We start from the raw sequence: 8733 nt of genomic DNA, 5'->3' as shown, positions 1-8733 counted from the left end.
CCAGGGCTGGGTATTCTGAGGAAGCAGGGAGCCACCTCCCTCCACCCTGCGGGTGCCCCTGTCCCTGATGCCCACACTGGCCACACCTCCACTGCCCTCTGCAGCCAGGCTCCCTCCAAGGGGAGCCCCCCTCTGAGCTCTGTGAAGGCCAACACGGCGCTGGGCAGAGGAGTAGCGACCCGCGCCCCTGAGCCAGCTGTTAACCCCAGCTGGCACTGTCTCCCCGCTAGACTCTGAACTCCTCGGGGCAGGGAGCAGATCCTGTCTCCATCTCCCACCCCCAGCACCGAGCATGGTCCTGGCTCGGAAGAGGCACTCAGTGTGTTTGCGGAAGGCACGTGCCTTGCCTCCCCATCCCCTCTGCTCTCTAACACGCTCCTGTTCCCAAGGGCCTGGACTCCTCTTTCTTTATGCCTGAATCCCCACCATCTCAGCTTCGGGTTTGAATGGAAGAGCTAGAATTCTATACTCAAGGCTGCTGTTTTCTAGGAAGATGGACGAGCCAACCCTTCCCCAGTCACACAGCTGGAACCAAGGACGGGCGGCAGACACCATCTTCTCTCCACCCCTCACCTCCCACCTAAGTCAGTGCCACCAGGCTCCCCGCCTGTCTCCCAGAGCCCGTGCACACATCACCAATTGGTCACAGCACCCTAGTCGAGCCCAGATGTTTCTCAGCACTGATCAGGGTTGGAAGGAAGAGGATGCTTATCTGCCATGTTAGGTGAAGCTATCACGGGCTGAGTGTACAGCCTAATGATAATAAATCAGGTATTTGTAAAAATTGCTTTGCAATTTGTAAATTCTCATTCAATTGTGAGATGTAGTTTATAACCAAACGAGCAAGATGCTCCTGAGGGCTCTGACATCTGAGACATAGGACAGAGAGGTTTGGATGGGACAGTAGAAGAAATTTAACAGGAAACAAAACACAAAAAAGTTATTAAAGAGACTTCAAATTGTTGAAGGGGCCACTCAGCCCCCTTGCTCCTTCCAGACTCAGAAGCAGGCCACTGCTTTGCAACAGAGAAGGCCAGGCTCGGGTGGACACGGAAGGGTCTTGGGGTTACCGGATTAACAGTTTCTGTGTGTAGGACAGCTACTTCTCTGTGCCTGTTTCCTCCATGCTGGAATTATTCCTTTAAGCCAGCCAGTAAGGAAGCCTGACTGTACAGATGTAAAAAGCCCAAGTGTGTAAATGACAGGGAGATGAGCCACCTCCCAGGAGACCAGGGGCAGGCATGCTCCTGGAGAAGAGGCCTCTGTTGAGACTGAGTTGGCGGGTGTAACATCTTGCAATCCAGGCCTCGTGGTCCCTCTTCCTAGGACCACAGAGGCCATGACTATTGGAGCTGCAGTGTCTCCCCTACTACCCAGGCTGGAGACTTCAGAATGGGCTGTGGATTGATGGGGAAAGTGGGGGTGGGGAGAGAGACGCTTCAAGCACAGGGTCTTTGTGGGCAAAGAATTTTACTCAGCAAACAGTGTAGTCACTGCTCTGGGAAGGGCATCTTCATTTGGGGATGGGCATGAAATGCTAATGGCCAAACCCCTACCCCACCCCCACCCCCTCCAGGCCCAGTACCACAGTGGGGGGAAGACGGGCAGGAGAGAAGAACTGTGCAAAGAGAGGGCCCAGATGGGTGGAGGTCCCAAAAGGACCCAAGCAGCAGGAGACCCCCAAAGGTGGGCCTCAAGCCCATCAGCCCCCCAGCCAAGGTGACTCCAGAGGAGATCCCAAAGCAGTTTCTTGTCTGGTAGCAGGCCGGCCTCCTGAGTCCCGAGGCTTTGGCTTAGCACCCCGGGGGCACTACCCTCCCCCGGGCTCGGCACTGAGCTGGGCACTAACAGCAGTCTGCAGAGCAGTGGCAGGGCCACCGGGGAGGGGGCTTTGCTGCCAGCTCTCATCATGATGTATGAGTCATGTACGTCTTGAGAGTCTGAGCGTCCAAGGGCTGAAGCTTCATCCTCAGCCCTGCGTGGTCTTCTGCCCTCCTCCCGGGCCCATCCGTTCCTTCAGCTCCAATGCCTCCTCTGCACGTCCATGGCTCAGCCTTGCCCAAGGGAGCACAGTCGTGCCCCATGAGTCCAAAAGGGCAAGGAAGCTGGCAAGAAAGAAGAGAAGTCAGGGCAGGGCAGACCCTGGGTGCCGAGCATCCACTGAGAACTGTCTCACACCACAGCTTCCCATCTTTCTCCACAGCAGGACACACGTAGGAGCTAGTACGTGTGCAATACACTGTGATCCACGGAGGACCCGCTTCCTCCCAGCCCCCAAGGCCTGCAGGTCTGCCTCCTCCCGGGCTCTCGGCTAACCCTCACTGCCACGTGACAGGAGTGGACAGGAGGCTCCGAGGGGGGTATGGACCAGACAGCTGGGCTCGCTGGGGCTCTACTTGTTAAGATGCTGAAGCTGCAGGGCAGGGAGGGGACGTAGTGTGGGAGGCAGTAGCCGGGGCGAGGGGGGTCTAGGTTTCCACGGGAGAAAATAAAACCAGAGCAGTATAAACCTTTCCTCAGCCCTGCTCCTAATTCCCATGGGAGGTAGAGGCATCTGGGGAGGAGGGCACAGGGCTGGGGTCCAGGGCTTCTACGTTCTATTCTTGGGCCCTCCTGCCCACACATCCGCCCCTCATCCCCTGCCCTACTGCTCAAGGAGGATTAAGATGCCCAAATAACAAATCATGACCCCATCCTGCATCCATCTGCCCACCCAGCCCCGTGCCCCACCCCCTCCTCCAGCTTCTCCTCCTCTGGCCCAGCCAGGCATTGGCTGCCACTCAGGGTCAGGTGGACAGGCCCGCTGCCCTGGGCATCAGTGGCCTGGCCTGCCCACCCTGCAACTCCCCTGGTCTCCCAACAGCTCAGCCCTAGGACCCCAAACCCACGGTCAAGAATGGGTAGCAGAGCCTCGGGCCCAGCCTGGCCAAGCCCTCCCGCCGAGGCCCCACCTTGGACGCTGGGTCTCCCTGGTCCCATTCCCAGCCCTTGATGACTCCGCTAACGGAGGGAGACTGTTTCTGCCTCAATTCCATGCCCCAGCTCTCCTATGAAGAGGGTTCATCCTAGCAGAATGAGGGAGCAAACTTGTTCCCCTTCCGTTCCCCCAGCTCTCAGAAAGCCACAGCCCTGGAGCCCTGCCCTGGGTCGGGGCAGAGGCCCAGCAGGTGAGGGAACGTGCAGGCCAGCCTCCCTCCACCTGAGTCAAGGCAGAACCAATCTGTGGGAGGGCCCATGCCACCCACCTTGCTCTCAGACACCAGGGTCACATTCACACCCACTTGCCCAGTGCCCCAGGGGAAAGGCCCCCCATGCCCAGGCTCCTGAGCTCCTGCTCGCTGTTGGCCCTAGGACGGTCCAGCTTTGAAGCAGAGTCCTGGTGGGGGTCCCCCATTCTCTGCAGGGGAGAGAGGAGAAGGGAGGGGAGGAAAGAGGGCTCAGTCCCCCCGTGGGAGTGGGGAACTTACCTGACATGACCTCAGGGCGTCGCGTCGGTGGGGAGCACGCAGGTCAGACGGTAAGCCTGACGGTTCAGGACACGAGGGTCCCGGCCCCGAGGCTCTGCCGGGCGCGCACGGTCTGGATGGCCTGCTGGTTCTTGAACTTGACCAGGCCCAGGGTGATCTGGGCATTCCAGCCAGGATCCTCGAGAGGGCAGCGGAAGTCGATCTCCCCGCCGCCCTCGGTCACCAGCGTGAAGTAGATGTGGCGCCCGGTGCTCTCCACGCATTCCACGGCCTTGATGCGCGCGAAGCTGAGCTCCTTGGGCCGGCCGCCCGTGCCCTTGGGCTCGAAGAGCTGCAGCCCGCGCTCGGTGAGCACGCAGCGCTTCCGCTTCCAGAGCTGCAGCAGCCCGCCGCTGCGCTTCTCCAGCACGCCCTCCCGGAGCACCGTCGCCGCCGCCGTCATGGGCGCCCCCAGCTCCCGGGAAGGCTGCAGGCTGCGGCGGGCGCGGCGCCCCTCCCGGCTCTGCGGCGCCCGAAGCCGGCACCCGGGGCTGGCTGGCCGTGCGCCCTGGCCCCTGCCCCCGCCCGCCCGGCGCGCCCCACCCGCCGTCCGCCGGACCCCGCTGTCCGGTGCGACTGCGGCTTCTCCGCCCCGCCCCGCCGCTGCCCGGTGCCCCCGCAGCTTCCCGGCACGAGAGCCCGGCTGCCAGCTCGCGCCCCTGGGCTCAGTCTGCGCGCTGGGCGGCAGCTCGCGGGACATGCCCTTACACGTTCCGCGCCCGCCTCCTGCGCCGCCCGCCGCGCATCCCGGCCCCGGCCCCGGCCCCGGCCCCGGCCCCGGCCCGCCTCCCGCTGCGGCCCGCCAGCCCCTCCCCGCCCCTCCCCTCGGCGCCGCGCACCCGCCCGGGCAGGGCCCCGCGCACACTGGAGGCGCTGGGCGCCGGGCGGGGAGGGCTGGTACCGAGGGGACGCTGCCCACCCAGCAGCCCAAGCCTCCAGCCTCTCGTCTCCCGCTTCTGGGAACCAGTGCTCTTCTAGGCCTTGGACCCGGGGGGAAGATAGCGGCGGAGGAAGTGGGAAGGAGCGTCTCCTAGATGAGAGGGGTCGCCGCCTGGAGGGGCGGGAAGGCTTGTTCGGCTGCGGCCGCGCAGTGGCACCGGTTGGGACTTGCATGTGGGTGTCAGACAGCTGCTGGATGCTTCCCAGGCCCAGGAGTCCTGGCGCCCTAGCCTCTGCCGCTTCTCCTAGCGTGGCCAGCTCCCCCTTGGCATGGAGCAATCAGAAAAATGAGGAAGATCCTGGGGTTTGGAGGGAAGGGAGGAATCAAGCCTGTGTTGGCTTCCTCCAATGGATGTGAGTACATGTCTCCCTGCAGGGCGCAGGAGAGCCTGCCCACAGCTGCCTCTGCTGGGACCACCCATCCCTCCTTCTCCCCCAGGGAGCTGTAGACAGAAGCCAGTGGGAGCTGAGGAGAGAGGAGCCTTGAGGTCACTCAGCCTCCCCTGGTGAGGAGGGCCCACGGCGATCTGGGCTGTCACTCCTGCAGTCCTCTTGGTGGCACACACTTGGAGGGGCCCGCTCTCACACCCGTGGCCTGCCAGGCCTGGTGGAGTTCGCCCCAGGCCTGCGGCTTCCCCTCCCCTCCTGGGAGAAGGACTTCTCCCTGGACACTGGGCTGAGGGCTGGGGAGAGAGGCGGCTTCCCTCCCTTTTCTGCGAGAGTCCAGTGAGATCTGAACCTCAGCTCTTGCCTCCTGATTGCTGCGTCCTGCCCACCTGCTTGTCCTCCCTCAATTTCCTCATCCGTCAAACGGGAAGGAATCTGTTCTCCTCTCAGGAGTGGTGAGCAAAGTTAGAATATCGTGAAAGGCCCAGGACAGGGCGGGCAACTCCAGGAGGCTCAGTAATGGCCTTCCTCCCCCACCTTCTCTTGCCTTTAGAGGAAGACGGGGGCTGAGACCAGGCCAGGCACTGGACGGTGGCTCTCCGAGGCCTTAATGCTGCCCCGTCTTGGTCGGCTCCCCCAGGCCCACAGTTTCTTAGGGGCTTGTTCATTGACCTGTTAGTAATAGACGATTATGGGAATAACGACGTGTAATAGTGACTCTCTGTGCCCACGCCGCGGCTGTCCATCTCCCTGCCCACCGCTGCAGAGCCTAACGGGCACTGGTGGGCCATCCAGTGCGGGGGGAGGAAGGCGGTCCAGGGCAAGGGGAGGAGCATGGTCCAGTGTTGGGGGGAGGAGGGTCACCCACTGTTTGGGGGAGGAGGACGGTCCACTATTGGGGGGAGGAGCACCATCCAGTGGAGGGGAGTGCCCTCCCCTGCAGCACCCACATCAAGAGGGGGAAGGGAGCTGTCAGTTTCCACCCACAGCTCTTCAGCCTCCTGCAGCAGGAGCACGCCCACAGTGGGACCCCTGACTCCCTAACCCGACACCCCTCCAGGAGAGGGGGTGGACTGCACCACGAGAGCAGAGAAACAGCCAAAATAGGTGTCTATTGAGGCCCCGGGGGGTGGGGTGGCTCGAGATGCCCACAGCTCTGCCTTAGGGACCCTAAGGTCTCAGCCTGTCTACCCACTGTGCATGCCCTCTGAGCCTCCTCTCCCCAGCGCCCCCCCTCCAACCAAGTCCTGAGTGCCCCAGGCTGGCGCAGTCCTGCCATGGTCCAGAGTCTCTCACTGAGGAAAGGGCTCCAGACCAGCCGCCACTCCTAACTCTTATCTCTCACATCCTCCTCTCCCCCGCGGGGCCTGGGACTCACTGATGCTCTGTCCAGTTTCAGGTTATTCACAGTGTATGGGCTTTTAAAGTTTACTGAGTCTTCTCACATGGTTTTGATTCTCATGACAGATAGGTATTATTATTGTTGCTCATTTTACTGATGAGAAAAATGAGATCAGAGAGGTTCAGCAACCTAGATGAAGTCACACAGCTTTGCAAATGGCAAAGCTGGGATGAGAATGTGTGGTGGTTACGGGGACCCAGGGTCTTTTGGTGATTCCACACCACTTCTGCATAAGCATCTGAGCACATATGGTTCCTTTTAGAGATGGGCCAGCCACCCACACTCCCCTCTTCAGCTTACTGGGTGGAGGCGTGCCAGGCTTTTGGACACAGGAGAAAGGACAAAAAAGACAGGCATATTGGATAGCAGGGGTGAGTGGGTAAAGAGGAGGCCAGAGGAGGAAATTCAGCAGGCTTATTCCATTGCTGGAAAGGTCTTCACCAGCTAAACATCCGGTTCCCAGACCACATCTCCCCCGTGTGCTGTGTGGGTCCTTGGAACCTGGGAGTCCTGTCCTCCGGTCTCATGACCTCCTGGGAGGAGGGGAGATGACTCATTCTAAACCTTGCACCAGACCTGGCATCTTGCCTGGTCGCCCATCTGGGAGAGGATGGGTGACTGGCCCAAGTTGGGTGACTGGGCCATCAGAAGGATCAGGAAGCGTTTGAGAGCCAGGGCAGCAGGGCATAGGGCCCAGGGCTGCTCCCTCCCTGCAGGCGGTCCCTACACTGCCCACGGGAACTGGAGGTCCAACGTAGCAACCTTCGTGGGGCGCTCACCAGGGGCTCAGTTCTTGACTGTGTTGACTCCTCATGGGACTGCTGCACAGGAGGCCCCCTGGGAGCAGCCCAGAGCCGGCTCCTCTCTTCGCCACCCGAGGGAAAACTGATCTGCATCAGTCAGTGAGTCCAGCTGCAAAGGGCTACATGCAAAATGGCCCAGGGACTAGTGGGCCGGAAATGCACTCGCTAGCTCTGAGCCACCGTGGGGGAGGAGGGAGCCCTGGATCCATTCCAAGTGGCTACGCAGGACAGTGGGAGGAAAGATGGGAATAAGGGTGGAGGAGGCGAGAAAGGGACCCAGAGACACAAAAAGCAGTATCTTTTGTTTTCTACAATATTTACTCAATCTTATTATAAATTCTGTTCAGTGGTCATTAATTGTTAGACTCATTCTATAGAAAACGCCTTGAAGATCATTTTATTTACAGAATAGAATGTATGTTAACACCGAAAATTTTTAAATGGGAGTAAGATGATGTCACTCCTTGGCTTGCAATCCACAGAGCCTTCCCATCTCTCTGAGAACAGCCCGGGTCAGGGGGGAAGCCTGTGGTGCCTGCAAGGCCGACCCCTTCCTTCCTCAAAGCCACTCTCCCCGCTTCCTCAGGGCCTTTGCACCTGCTGTGCTCTCTGCCTAGGAGCTCCCCCTAGATCATCACAAGGTTCATGTCCTCGCCTCACTCCACTGGGTGTTCAGATACCACCTTCTCAGGGATCTCTTCCCCCACCACTCTGTTTAAGACCTCAGCCCACTCTCCACAGGCACACAGACACACACACACACTCGCACAGACAGACACACAGTCACATGTACAGATACACACACAGCACTCACTCACAGATACACACATATAGACACAGACAGACACACAGACACAGAGATATACAGATACACACACACACACTTGCACAGGCACACAGGCACACACAGACACGCTCACACATAGACACACACACAGACATGTATACACAGACACTGTGTCCCCTTCCCTGCTCGACTGTCTCTACAGCCCACATCGCCATCTAAAATTCTTTATACTGTTCTGACTTGCCGTCCACCCCCTCCAGCACCATGGAGGCTCTCTGAGGCGGGGAGCTCTCTGTTCTCCTCACCCCGTGGCTCCAGCACCTGGACGGTCGCCTGGCACACAGCAGGACCTCAGGAACTAATGATTGCATGAGTGAATGACATGGCAACATAACTGACAAAGCCCAGGAGGTGGGAAAGGATGACCAATGCCTGCCGTCTCGGGTTAGTGAGCCGACAGAGAGGGTCTAAGGGCATTATTTACAATAATGGTGACAACCACTTGACGGTGGCAGGGGATCTTCGGGGTGGTGGGACAAGTCTTCATGATCCTGTGACAGCAGATACACAAAGTGACACATTTGTCAAAGCCCACAGAACCGAACAACAGCAAGAATGAACTTACTGTAAACTACGGACTTAGTTAATAGTAAGTATATCAGTGTTGGTGCATTAATTGTGATAAATGTACCACACTAACACAAGATGTTAATAATAGAGGAAACTATGGCTGTGGGGGAGGTATGTGGGACCTCTGTACCATCTGCTCAGTTCTTCTGTAAATCTAAAACTGTTCTAAAAATCAAGTCTATTACTAAAAAACAAAAATAAATGGTTAACAGTAGTTCCTCTGGGGAAGGATGGGGAGAGAAGACAGGGACTTCTACTTTGTCATTGTTCTTCATTCTG

General features: G+C 59.0%; 1 protein-coding gene across 2 annotated transcripts; it reads right to left on the bottom strand.

Moving 5' to 3' along the window:
- Nucleotides 1-565: 565 nt before the first annotated feature.
- PHLDA3 (pleckstrin homology like domain family A member 3) lies at nucleotides 566-4019 on the bottom strand. 2 transcript variants are annotated; one of them, XM_087424301.1, is made up of 3 exons: nucleotides 3468-4019; nucleotides 3246-3397; nucleotides 566-2105 (listed from the first exon to the last, which is right to left on the bottom strand). In XM_087424301.1, the coding sequence occupies exon 1, from the start codon at nucleotides 3907-3909 to the stop codon at nucleotides 3532-3534; it is 378 nt and encodes a 125-aa protein (XP_087280427.1). In that variant the 5' UTR covers nucleotides 3910-4019; the 3' UTR covers nucleotides 566-2105; nucleotides 3246-3397; nucleotides 3468-3531. The 2 variants fall into 2 exon arrangements, with proteins under 2 accessions (XP_087280427.1, XP_004439018.1); XM_004438961.3 differs by lacking the exon at nucleotides 3246-3397 and having other exon boundaries at nucleotides 571-2105; nucleotides 3468-4017.
- Between the last annotated feature and the right edge of the window lie 4714 nt (nucleotides 4020-8733).

The sequence above is a fragment of the Ceratotherium simum genome, chromosome 36, assembly GCF_057802395.1.
Source record: "Ceratotherium simum simum isolate JZ-2026a chromosome 36, ASM5780239v1, whole genome shotgun sequence".
Classification (NCBI taxonomy): Eukaryota; Metazoa; Chordata; class Mammalia; order Perissodactyla; family Rhinocerotidae; genus Ceratotherium; species Ceratotherium simum.
This window is presented reverse-complemented; position numbering and strand designations above follow the sequence as displayed.